We start from the raw sequence: 13677 nt of genomic DNA, 5'->3' as shown, positions 1-13677 counted from the left end.
CAAATATTGCGTCCCTCCCTCCCTCCCTCCCACTTCTTGAACTCTTTCTGTTCCTCCTTATTCTCCTTGCTCACATAATTTCTTCTAACCACCCTCAACCACTGCTCTCTCTCTCTCTCTCCCCTCTCCTATATTTCATTCTCTTATCTGCTATCATTCTCAATACTCTCCCATGTCTATCATCATGATCCACCTACAATTACAGCCCATTATGTATCCCACTACTTTTTGTTCTATTCTCCTTCCTGAGCCACCCCTATATCTTACCCCCTCCCCATACTGGTGTTTCCCCCATCAGCTGCATCCCCACCTTTGTTCATCTCTCATCACATTAACCTCTACTTCCACCTGCTTTTACCCCCTCCCCCCTTGCCCTCTGATGAGTATCCACACACTCTCTCATCCCCTCCCATCACCCCTATCCATATCCTCCCCCTCTTGAGAGCTTGTTCTGGCACTCCATCACTATTTTCCTTTCATCTCCCTCAGCCATGTATATCCCCTCTATAACAAGACACCTGTGCTTACCCCTCTATCATACTTTTAGCCTTTCAACCCTTGGCATAAAGCCATCCACCTCCACCATCATCTCCCAAATATTTCCTCTTCAGTTGATAGCTTCCATTACCTAGGTGACCAAGTCAGTAGTGGGGGCGAATGCTCTGAGAGTTTGGCTGCGAGAATAAGAATAGCCTGGGCAAAGTTCAGGGAGCTCTTACCTCTACTGGCGACAAAGGGCCTCTCGCTCAGAGTGAAAGGTAGACTGTATGATGCATGTGTGTGAACAGCCATGCTACATGGCAGTGAAACATGGGCTGTGACTGCTGAAGACATGCATAGGCTTGCAAGAAACGAAACCAGTATGCTCCACTGGATGTGTAATGTCAGTGTGCATACGCGACAGTGTAAGCGCTCTGAGAGAAAAGTTGGATATGAGAAGCATCAGATATGGTGTGCAAGAGAATGGACTGCGCTGGTATGGTTATGTCTATGTATGGATGAGGAGAGCTGAGTGAAGAAGTGTCACACCCTAACAGTGGAAAAGGTAGACCCAGGAAGACATCAGATGAGGTGGTGAAGAACAACCTTCAAACGTTAGACCTCACAGAGGCAATGACAAGTGACTGAGACCTTTGGAGATATGCTGTGATTGAGAAGACCCAGCATGCCAAGTGAGATCATAGCCATGGCTGATGCCAGCATCACGTAACTGGCCCATTTAAAAGCATCATTCAATTGTTGGGTAATATGCCGTGCTTGTGAAGACCTGCTGAGTCAAGTGAAACTGTTGTCGTGGCCAATGCCAGTGCCAAATGACTGGCCCCTGTGCTGGTGGCACATAAAAAGCACCCACTACACTCTTGGAGTGGTTGGCGTTAGGAAGGGCATCCTGCTGTAGAAACCTTGCCAGAGCACACAGAAGCCTGGTGTAGTCTCATGGCTTGCCAGTCCTCAATGGAACCGTCCAACCCATGCCAGCATGGAAAGCAGATGTTAAACGATGATGATGAATGAAAGCTTCCCCCCCCCTTTTTTTCTTTTTCTCTTTGCATGGCAGCCTCGTTAGAGCTGGTGATTCAGGCAGAAAGCACACAATCCACCCCTACGAAGGGGATGGTGTTAGGAAGGGCATCCAGCTGTAGAAACCATGCCAAAGATGTCATTGGAGCCTGATGCAGCCTTACAGCCCATTGGTTCCTTTCAAACCATCCAGCCCATGCCAGTATGGAAAGCAGATGCTAAATAATGACGACGATGGTGGTGGTGGTCAATAACTACAGTACCAGTTGTGTTCTGGGATTGATTGTTCTCTCTATCTCTCTCTCTCTCTCTCTTTATGTGTCTCATCCAATTAACAATGTAATTAATGTCACTGATTCAAATCGTTACTTCTTTCTTCAGTTTGGTTGGACCCATGTGACGCTGCTGATTGTTGTCACCCAATCTCACCTAATTGTGCAAAATGTTTTCGAAGGCCTCATTTGGTAAGAAGCAATTTTCTACAAAACTAATTTACTCTACACATTTAACAAAGAAACGGAACACAGCCAGCTTTTTTTTTCTTCTGCTAGATCTGGTGATTCCATAATTCATATGTGTAAGGAAGGAAATTTTACAAATATTTGGCTAAAGATGAAATAGTTCAGATGTTAGTCTTCTATGTCTGTGTTCCCCCCACCACCACTGCTTGGCAACTGGTGTTGGTGTGTTTATGTCTCCATAACTTAGCAGTTTGGCAAAAGAGAATGATACAATAAGTGCCTGGTTTAAAGTCAAAAATTAATTCCTGGGCTCATTTTGTGTGACTAAACCCTTCAAGGTGCTGCCCCAGCATGGTCACAGTCTAATGAATGACTGAAATAAAAGAAGACATCAGATTAAAAAAAGACACACATTTTTGTTTGTTTGTTTTTGATTTAAACTCTGAAAATTATATTCAAAACCCTTTTTAATTTTTAGCCAAATTTTCTTTTCATAACAACTCAGTTCCCAACAAATGTGAGGCATGGATTCACCATATCTAACAGAACAAAGAATTAGTTGTGTTTTGTTTCTACCTTCCACTTCTTTGATAAAAACAAAAATTTATTCTTACATTCCAACTTAACCATTATCAAAATATAGTTCATTAATAAGTTAACATGAAAATCTCTCTATTTTACCAAACTGACCCATTTTCTTTATCTCTGCATTCCATTCTGCATTTGTGCCACTTTGTCTGCCAGAACTGTTTTTCACTCTATTAGAGATAATGCTGGCTTCAACACAAGAACTTTTCTTTTTTCATCAAATATTCAATAATTGAATTTTGGTTTGCTTCTGGAACCCAAATTTTATGTTTTTCCAAAAAGGGTTGAATTTCATTCTGTTACAAAAAAAAAGAAACTTCTCAATATTTAGAATTTTCAATAACTTTTTTTTTTTTCTCGTTTTTGCAGGCTGATGGTTCCCGTTTCCATGATTATCTGCAACGACATCATGGCATATATGTTTGGGTTTTTCTTTGGTAAAACACCCTTAATCAAACTGTCCCCTAAGAAAACCTGGGAAGGATTCATAGGTGGGGCATTTTCAACAATAATATTTGGAATTTTGGTAAGTGGTTCAGATTTTTTTTTTATCTCTAGAAATAATTAAAGAATGTTCTTGTTTTTGGTATAAAATTCCCTTTTAAGTGAATAACAAAGAGCTGGACATGGCTACATCCTGTTATTGGAACCAATGACAGAGCTTCTATGTATTTACTCAATCTGCCAGAAATAGCAGGGCAAACTCCTTCCAATCTAACCTCACCATGTTAGAAAACGAAGGACATATATAACATACTCTGAGATAACAAAAGCTTCAATTCTTTCCAGTCTTTTCAAGTCGTCTGCATTCAAGGCCCATGTCTCACTGCCATGCAGCATTGCAATCCTAACACAAGCATCATACAATCTGCCTTTCATTCGATATGAAAAGACTTTCGGTGCTAGTATCAGTAGTGACTCCCTGAACTTTCTCCAACCAGTTCTCACTCTGGCAACTTTCAGATCAACCACTTCTCTTACTGGTATCATCTCCTTCATAGCCAAAAGCTATCAACTTCTTCCAGTGAGCTATCCAGGCATTCAAGGCAGTCTGTTGTCCAATGTCCCAGTGTGTTCATGGAGCAGTAGATTCCTGTCACAAGGCTTTCTCTATTAGTCTGCTTGTGATTCCACTTATGTTGGGTGCAGTCTCTGGAGTTTATGCTTTCTCCTTTTCTGCATGTCAAGCAAGGCCATTTCTTTGAAGGTATCAGGCCTCCTGTCTTCTTTCATCATCATTTAACATCTGTTGTCCATGCTGGCATGGGTTGGACGGTTGGAAAACTGCACCAGACTCCAGTCTGCTTTGGCATTGGTCTCTACGGCTGGAAGCCCTTCCTAATGCTAACCATTTTACAGGGTGTGGACTGGGTGCTTTTACGTGGCACCACACTGGTACTTTTATCAGGTGTACTTTAAGGCCTCTCAATTCTAGATTTAGCTTCCGTTTCTGGAATGTCTTCTCTAATTCCCCTATTGATTCAGCTGAGAATTAGATCAAATCGCACATAGGAGTTCCCATGAAAGGTTAGTCTTAAACTCCTTTGTGATTGCCTATAGGACTATAAGGAAAAGGAGAGGAGTGAGGATTGAACTTTGACGGACTCCTACCTTAATTCTAAATTAGTCCCTGAAGTCATTGTCAACTTTCACTTCCTGCATTTTTGTACATATGAGGACAGTACATAGCTTGTACTGTCCTCATAAACCCTTCATCTACACCTTGTTTCCTTAGTGACCCCTGAATTATTGAGCATGATCAAACACCTTCCCTAAATATGAGGAATTGTGTTTTGGTGATTCATTATATCTGTGTGGTCTAAAAATATTATCCAAATAATTTTTCAAATATTTATTTGAAGCAATTTGGTAGTTTCGATTTTTAATTGTTTATCTAAAGTTAATAAAAACAAGTTTTAAATAGAAATCTTCATATGTCTTGAGAATTTATGGTCTATTTGATTTTCACAAATAGACCACTAAAGGCAACAAAGTGTCCAGTGGTGACTGATTCAGTCTATTACACATGGAGGCCATGTCTGGATTGGAACTCAAAATACAGAGAGCCAGAAAAAATTCTCTCTAACGATTTCACCAATCCACCCTTGCCCGGCCCCACTCACTGGAATATCACAAGGCCTCCCACCTGATGCTCAACCAACTCTAGCAATAGTTAACCATCGGAAGTATTACTAACTCAGTAGATTAAGGTCATAAGAAAGTCTAGGATTTCATCAGAGAAGAATGCTTTCTTGCCGCCCCCGCCAGTGTTTTGGCCTTTAACTCTTTATACTGTAATGGGGGTCAGGTCACATCCAGGGCATGGCACCTAAACATCCCTTTGGGTGGTTAAGCTATCCCAAAGCCAAACTACCTTCGATGTCACATCCAACATATATTAATCACATAATTTTGAATTATTCTTCATCTAAACTTTGTTATTCTCCACCAATCTTAAAAGTGAACTTGAATGTTTCATTATCACAATTATTCCTGGGACAATACGACAATTCCTTGATGAAAGTGACTCACTGCCACTGTGCCATGACAAAAAGTGCCACTTTGTCAGTTTTAACTTTGCAATATTGAATACGGTAAAAAACAATAAATCATTATAATAATGGAGCACAAAGTTAATCATCTTGCTCTAATTAGCTGATGTAAACAGAGAGACAGTTAATTATAAACTGTAAATGAAATTAATTTTAAAAATTCAAATTCAAATTATTGTTTTGGTTTGTAAAACCTATTTCTCATGAAATTCTATTTTCAGCTTTCCTATGTTTTGCTACAATGGGACTATTTTGTCTGCCCCATTAGCTTCAATCCCACCTCAAATAGACTCTCAATGGAATGTGAACGTCACCCAGTCTTTAAAATAGCCGAGTATTCCTTGCCTGAAACTCTTGATGGACTCTTTACTCTGGTAAGTTTTCTTTTTCAATCTTTATTCATCTTGATTCAATCAAATGAATTGTTGCCATGCTCTTCTTTTAAAGTGGGATCACAGCCGTAGCCTCCACCAGTGTCGCATAACCAGCCCACTTAAAAGGTACCTTTGAATCGTTGGGCGACATGCTGTGCTTGAGAAGACCTATCAAGTCAAGTAAAACCAAAATGGAAATTGTAGTTGTGGCTGATGCCTGTGCTGCTTGACTGGCTCCTGTGCTGGTGGACCAAAATAGGCACCATTCATGCGTGGGTTGTTGCCAGTGGCGCCTGACTGGCTCCCCGTGCTGGTGGAATGTAAAAAGCACCATCTGAACGTGGCCGATGCCAGTGACACGTAAAATGCACCCATTGCATTCTTAGAGTGGTTGGCATTAGGAAGGGCATCCAGCTGTAGAAACACTGCCAGATCAAATTGGAGCCTGGTGCAGCCTCCTGGCTTCCCAGACCCCGGTCGAACCGTCCAACCCATGCCAGCCCGGCAAGTGGATGTTAAATGGTGATGATGATGATGATGACTTCCTCACTTTGCTTCTTTCGCTGCAGAAACATTCTAAACATTCTTCTCTTTTGTCTTTTACTTGTTTCACTCATTTGGCTGCAGCCTTGCTATTGATCACTTTTGCCAAACTGCTAAGTTATGGGGATGTAAACGCACTAACACCGGTTGTCAAGTGGTGGCAGGACATGAACACACACACACACACACACATATTTCGCTTTCCATGCTGGCAGGGGTTGGACGATTTGACTGAGGACTGGTGAAACCAAATGGCTGCACCAGGCTCCAATCTGTTCTGGCAAGGTTTCTACAGCTGGATGCCCTTCCTAACACCAACCACTCTGAGAGTGTAGTGGGTGCTTTTATGTGCCACCAGCACGAAGGCCAGTCCGGCAGTACTGACAACGGCCACGCTCAAATGGTATTTTTTACATGCCACCTGCACAGGAGTCAGTCTAATGTTTTGTTCACATGCCACTGGCACAAGTGCCAGTAAGGTGAAGCTGGAAGTAAAAAAATATTACCTCAAATGGTTGTTCCTTTAAAATATGGAGAGAAAGAGATTATGTTAAAGCAGAAACTATTTTGAACAATTACATTGTTAGTTGTTGGTTTCTACTGAGAAGATCATTGTTTCATTGTATTTCTGACATGGATTTGTCTGTACAACTTCTGCAGAACAAATATCACAAGGGTTCATCATTTGAAATTGCTGCTTACTCAGTTCCCAATATTCGTCTTTTGCTGTTATACCTTCCCAACACATCCATCCATATCTCTGTGAATTATGTACTTCTTTATATTACATCTATATATATATTTCAGTCTGTATAAAATTATATATTACTTTTTTTCTCATTCCAGTTGCACATTCCCTATCGTACCCTTCGTACCTACCCGTTTATGTTACACAGTATCTCCATGTCCTTGTTTGCGTCTGTGATTGGACCTTTCGGAGGATTCTTTGCCAGTGGTTTTAAAAGAGCTTTCAAAATCAAGGTTTGTAAAAATTTGCTTTTTCTTAATTTCTGTTCATTAAAATTATGTTTCTAGATTAACCCATACCAGCAAGGAAGACAGAGATTAAATGATGATGATGATGATGATGATGTTAATTAGTTCTAATCAACTCTGAATAAAGGTCATCGTTTTACCATTTCTTGAAGATGCAACATTAAACTCACTCATATCTCAGTAATCCATAATCTCTCTGTAATCTTAATTGCTACACTAGCTTACCAAGGAATTGAACCTGGGTTCCTCCGAGAGGATGTTGTCATATGACTATAGACTCCATACAACTGCTACTAAAATTCTATGTCACAGTTATACACAACATAGCTTTGTATGTCTTCCTTGACATTTGTCTTCAGCTTCTGGGAGAACATCATCTCTAAGAAACAGAGCTACATGGGAAACGTTTTTTCATGTTGGAAGGTCACATTGAAGTAACTGTCATTTGGCCCTTCAGGGGCCAGCATGTGGCTGCCACCAGTTTTCTATCTTTGACCCCTATTTTTGCTACTTTACTGCCAGATATAACAATAATATTCTTCCTCAAAAGATATTGTTTCATCCCTAACCCTCAGCACATCATCATCACCACCATCACCATTGTCATCAGCTATTTACTGTCACAAATTGTGGGAATTCTCCACTGATATATTCATTCGGTTTTTGTGTTTTGGTTTTTTTTTTTTTTATCCAACCCATGGAAAATGGATGTTCAATGATAATGATGTTGGCATAAGTTAGAATGATTAATTGAGACATTGTTTTACAGCCAGGTGCTCTTTCTGTCACTAACCCTTAACTGCTTTTCAAGTAGGGAATCTTTTATTTCACATATCAAAGATGTGAAACGAGCAGACATTTTGTTGACAGCAGAAGTGACTCTAAGAATACTTTTCTTGACTCGCAACTTTTGTAGAATGAAGCACACACACACACACACATTACTCTGTTTTGGCATGGTTTCTACAGCTGGAGGCTCGTCCTAATACTTGCCACTGTACAGAGTGTACTGGGTGCTTTTTACGTGACACCATCACCAGTGCTTTTTATGTGACACCTACACAGGTGTTTTTTACTTGGCACCTGCCACAGGTGCTTTTCTAAGTGGCCCCAACACCAGTAGGGGTCACCAAGTAACTTGCAAGACAAACACCTATTAGTTAAGAGAGGGAGTTGAACTGAGGGAAAGGCTGTGTGCTAGGTGAGAGTAGGATAGAGGGATGAGGATAGTTCTCTTACTCTTCTGGAGGAGATCTGTTACTAAAGAAATAAAATTGTAAAACATCAGCCAATGACATGGTGACGTACTGAGGATACGTATAACAGATGTTCGGATAAATCCGACCTGCACATGCATGCCTGTATGTATGTAGGGGTCTGTCTCTATGGAAACGCTTCCTTTTAGCATCCTCATCCCTCATTCTCAATATGAAACCTTTCCACCTTATTTCTCATTGATCACCCCTTTCTCTGCACCCCCCCCCCCATTATCTTTCCCTCTCCTCCGAGCTACATCTTCGGATTTCCATGCCTGGTTATTCTCTGCACTTTCTCATATTTGTGGCTGACATACCCGTCCCCTTTGCTCCCCACAGCCACTCCTATGTACCTCTCACCTCCATCTCTTCCACCCACACCAAATATCATCTTCCCTGCTTTCTGACAAAGCTACTGCTGCTCTTCATCCTTCCTGCCAATTGTCATCAACTCCTATTCCTATCTCCACCCACCCCCATACTGATATTTACCTCTTCATCCATAATCAATCACACACCTCTCACACCCCCACTCCACCTTTTCTTCGCATTTTATCTGTCTCCTCCTTTGCACTCGCTGTCCTGTACCTTGAGAGTATGCTCTGGCACCTCATCACCTCTTTGTCTCCCTCCTCACTTCTCTCCCTCCTCACTTCTCTCACCCTCATGTGTCCCTGTATCTTTCCCTTGGCAAGACTCCTCTCCCTGTCCCTCGATCATACTTTAGCCTCTCAAATCTGGCATAAAACCACCTCCCACCTCTACCACAACCTGACACTCTGTTAAGGGGCTCTTATTCTTTGTGCTGCAACCTCACTAATGCTGGTGTCATGGAAAGAAGCAGCCAGTCCCTTGGGCTGGTGTCAGTCAAATGCTTGGCATTAGCAAAAGCTTCCATCCAGAGTAACCATACCAAAACATGCACTGAGGCTTGATTTAGTCATTCCAGCTTGTATTTTGTCAAACCATCCAACCCAGGCTAACATGGAAGGCTGATGTTCAATAATGAGGACAATGAAATATAAAGAAATTAGAATGACAAACGAATGAAATAAATTTTTCATGTTGTGTTTGAAGCGATAGGGTTAGGGTTAGGGTTATAGCCAAGCATTCAACTATGACAGTATTGATCCTTTAACAGAAACAACTGTGAGACAATGAAGTTCATGACATAATCTCTTGTTGCCTTGTCATTTCTAATCTCTTATTCATTTGTCATTCTAATCTCTTGTTCCCTTGTCATTCTAATCTCTAATTACTGCTCTCTACTCAACTGATGCTTCATTCCGAAACATGAATATTAAGTTCTAACACTGGGTCATTTGTATTGCTATACCTAAGTGAAATAATTATGTTTGTGTGTATTTGTCCTGTACAAAACACTGGTGATAGTGCCACATAAACACACCCAGTGCACTCTGTAAAAATGGTTGGCATTAGGAAGAACATCCAGCCATAGAAACTGAGTCAAAACAGACTCTGGAACCTAGTGCAGCCCCCTGGCCTTGCCGGTTCCTGTCAAGCCTTCCAACCCATGCCAGCATGGAAAACAGACATTAAATGATGATGATACACACTGACATAAATGATTATGTAGTTAAGAAATTTGTCAAGTCCTCAACAAGACAAACCCCAAGCAAGCCTACTCGCTCTCTGCCTTCTGTAACTACTGTACAGAATACATAAGGTAGAATGCATCAGAGGGTTTACTCTTTACTCCAAGATGTACATTTCCCTCAAGGCAGCGTGGCCCAAGAAGGAGCGAACGGTTATTGTACATATGTGGGTGTGTAATGCTGTTTTATACCTCCTGCCTTTCATGTGTGAGTTGTGGACACCATTGTATCAAAAGCCCTTCCACTTCCAAATGCTGCAGGGTTTTTTATATGTAAATAAAATCTTTCAACAAAAGGAAATTCAGTTGGAAATGGCGAAACGAGGAGAATAAAATAAAGTGGGTATTGTTTATGTTGGTTTTAATTTTTTATTTGTTGTTGTTGTTGTTGTTGTTACAGGACTTTGGTGACATCATTCCAGGACATGGAGGAATCATGGATCGATTCGACTGCCAGTTCCTTATGGCTACATTCATCCATGTTTACTATACAAGCTTTATTAGGTAAACCTCTCTTTTCTTCTCTGTCTTCCAAAATAGTTCTAAAGTAGACACCTTCAGAGAACACATTCCATGGTAATTCGTTGGAATTGTCTGTTGTGCTGGACAACAACCATTAATGAAATGGTTGTGTTGTAGAGACACAGAGAAAAAGACCGGGATTACAGCAAGTGGAACACTTGTAATACTTTTCCTGTTCATTCTTCGCTCCAAAAGAGAAATAGAATTGGTTGAGATGTTCACGGGAATTTACCATTTCACATGATAGATGAATGTGGGACTGATTCAGTTTGAAGAAAAAATTTATGGAAGTGTGTTAAATATTTGTTTGGAAAAGAAAATGCTTTGCAAATGGATGCAAAAATATCAGGTTGAAAAAACAAACAACTTTGCTAGATATTATCAATTGCAGCTTTATTGAACAAGTATTTATGTGAGAACAATCTATGCAAGTCTGACTATTTGTGAGATAGCAATCTGTACAAGTTTAGCCATTTATTTGATAGTAATCTTCATATTGTCTTAGAATTGGCTCTACTAAAAATGGTTTACTTTCTTTCAAATGATCTATTTTGGGTAGTTTTTTTGTATTTTAGTATTAAAACTCTTCAAGATTTAATGAAAAATTCTTAATGTTGTTTTAAGATTGGATCCATGTTCACTAAGCAAAGGTAATAATTGATGGAATCTCCAGCCTTGACAACATACACACACACACACACACACACACACACTTGAATGACATGAAAGGAGAATACATAGAGAATCCCATGCATAAAACATCTCACACCACCAACACAAAATATGGGATGCATTCAAAAAGTATCCATCTTTATTTTTTGCTAATGTGATGTGTGCAAAATCGTTTGGGTTGGAGGTTCATGTCATTCAAGTGTGTGTGTGTTGTCAAGGCTAGAGATTCCATCAATTATTACCTCTGCTCAGTGAACATGGATCCAATATTAAAACAACATTAAGAACTTTTCACTTGTGAATGGCCTACCTGACCATGCCACACTCTCACCCCCAAGGCAGCAAAGTGGCAGAACCGTTAACACGCTGGGAAAAAGGCTTAGTGGCATTGTGTCTGCCTTTACATTCCAAGTTCAAATTCTGCTGAGGTCGACTTTGCCTTTCATCCTTTCGCGGGGGTTGATAAATAAAGTACCAGTTACATACTGGAGTTGATGTTATCAACTATCCCCTCCCCCAAATTTCAGGCCTTGTGCCTTCAGTAGGAAGGATTATTATTATTATTAATTATTGTTATATGAAAACTCACAGCTTATTTTGCTTGGTATGGATGGAAAGAGGGTCAGCTGTCCCCAGCCAAGTGACTAAGGGGACACTTGTTTATTGGTCATGCTTCAAGAACCCTGCCAGGATTTCTTCCAGTTCCAACCAATGCTGATTCTTGTAGGTGTTCACCCTTCGCACTTGCTCCAATCTCTTTCAGCCATGTTGGTAGTTAAATGCTGATACTTCCAACTGCACCAATTACTATTCGTATCTCGTCTACTTTCTTCTTTGACCACAACTTTCGTATTTCCCACTTCAGATCGTCATAGTTGTTTATTTCTTCTTCTTCTTTCACATTGATTCTCTTGTCATCGGAGCATGCTATGTCGATAATCATGCAGGTTCTTTCTTCACCACAACAATGTCCATCATTGTGGTAAATAAAAAAGGCAGTGAGCTGGCAGAATTGTTAGCAAGGCAGGCAAAAGGCTTAGCAACCATTTCTTTGTCTTTACATTCTGAGTTCTAATTCCACGAAGGTCAACTTTGCTTTTCATCTTTTAGGTGTCAATAAATTAAGTACCAGTTGCATATTGAAGTTGATATAATCAACTTACCCCCTCCTCCAAAATTGCTGGCCTTGTGCCAAAATTTGAAACCATTATTATTATTATAATGAGGGTACTTGGCCTAGTGGTTAGAGTGTTGCACTCACGATCACTAGATTGTGATTTCAATTCCCAGACCAAGTGGTGCCTTGTGTTCTTGAGCAAAACACTTCATTCCACGCTGCTCTGCAATCACTTTGACACCTGACGCGTGGTACACAGTGGCACCTGTTCAAACAACATTGATTTGAGGGAGAGAGTGATCTAATGTGTGGCCCAAGCACTTGATCTCTCTAACCAAAATCATCTGTGGAGGTCGTTCAGCAAAAGCTGAAGGCTCGTTTGTTGTCTTCGATGGTAAACTCCAACATCATTGTTATTATTAGTAGTAATGTTGTTGTTTACATATTTATATTATTCATATCTTTATTATATTCCCCACAACTGTGTTGTTGTACAATTTGGGGATGGCTGGGGGTTACGGTTCGATTATTCCGACCTTCACTATGTCTTGTATTTTCGGTCAATGTAACCAAGACTGCATTATCTCAGGTTCCCTTTTCTTAGGGTACTTGACTGCTATTTCTAGCAGGTCGTTTGACTACATTAGAGAACCGTTCGTGTGTGTGTCTGTAGAATCTACCATTAATTGCTTCTCTCCTCCTATTTCAGGCTCCATAACCCACAGAAGATTCTTCAAAACATTCTGATGCTTAAACCAGACGAACAACTGCACGTGTACAACCTGTTGCATCAGACGCTCATTGATACCAGCCTGATCAATGCAACCAGTTCTGTGTTGTAGAAACATTATTGAGCTCAGCGCCAAAACACACAACAAATAACGATGGTGGTTTTGTGGTGTTAAACGAGACAGAATGTTCTGGTAGAATTTCACTGCCAAACAAACTAAATGACACCCCAAATGATAAAAACCATTAATTAAATAGTAGTGCCAACCACAGATTGGGTGAGTGCAAAACAATTATTGCACCCCAATTAATCTAAACAACTACCCCACCTTCTCCTCCTCCTCCACTTTTTGTTTCTTTCTTTCTCTTTTTCCCTCCAATAGCTTTAAGCAGTGTTTAGTAAAGCATGCTTCTCAGGTGGACATTGGGTCTTTTGTTCCTCCCGCTTCTTCTTATAATTAACTCCCACCCCCTCCTCTTAGCTTACAGTTGGCAAGTGTAATGGCCACAATAAAATCTCTTTATATATACAAACCTCGAACTGTTAATGTATAGCATTCATAGTACTGTGATATGATCACCAGTGAATTTCTTTTTGTTGTTATAACTGGTAGAAAGAAGTAAATTCTACATAGTCAGTATAAAAAGAAAAAAAAGTGAGGCCTGTGTCATCGTCATCATCCGATTGTTGATGTCATGCAGACAACATTCACTTCTGGCCTCACAATATT

The 13677-nt window shown here is 40.4% G+C and overlaps 1 protein-coding gene across 3 annotated transcripts in view; it reads left to right on the top strand.

Moving 5' to 3' along the window:
* LOC106872750 (phosphatidate cytidylyltransferase, photoreceptor-specific) overlaps window positions 1–13671 on the top strand; it is a 212159-nt gene extending 198488 nt beyond the window's left edge. For all 3 annotated transcript variants that reach the window (XM_052973960.1, XM_052973972.1, XM_052973964.1), the window contains 6 exons: window positions 1903–1985; window positions 2940–3096; window positions 5344–5496; window positions 6886–7020; window positions 10307–10410; window positions 12927–13671. In XM_052973960.1, coding sequence (XP_052829920.1) covers window positions 1903–1985; window positions 2940–3096; window positions 5344–5496; window positions 6886–7020; window positions 10307–10410; window positions 12927–13059 — 765 coding nt within the window. In that variant the 3' untranslated portion in view covers window positions 13060–13671. The remainder of the gene's footprint in view (window positions 1–1902; window positions 1986–2939; window positions 3097–5343; window positions 5497–6885; window positions 7021–10306; window positions 10411–12926) is intronic.
* The last annotated feature ends 6 nt before the right edge of the window (window positions 13672–13677 follow it).

The sequence above is a fragment of the Octopus bimaculoides genome, chromosome 1, assembly GCF_001194135.2.
Source record: "Octopus bimaculoides isolate UCB-OBI-ISO-001 chromosome 1, ASM119413v2, whole genome shotgun sequence".
NCBI lineage: Eukaryota > Metazoa > Mollusca > Cephalopoda > Octopoda > Octopodidae > Octopus > Octopus bimaculoides.
This window is presented reverse-complemented; position numbering and strand designations above follow the sequence as displayed.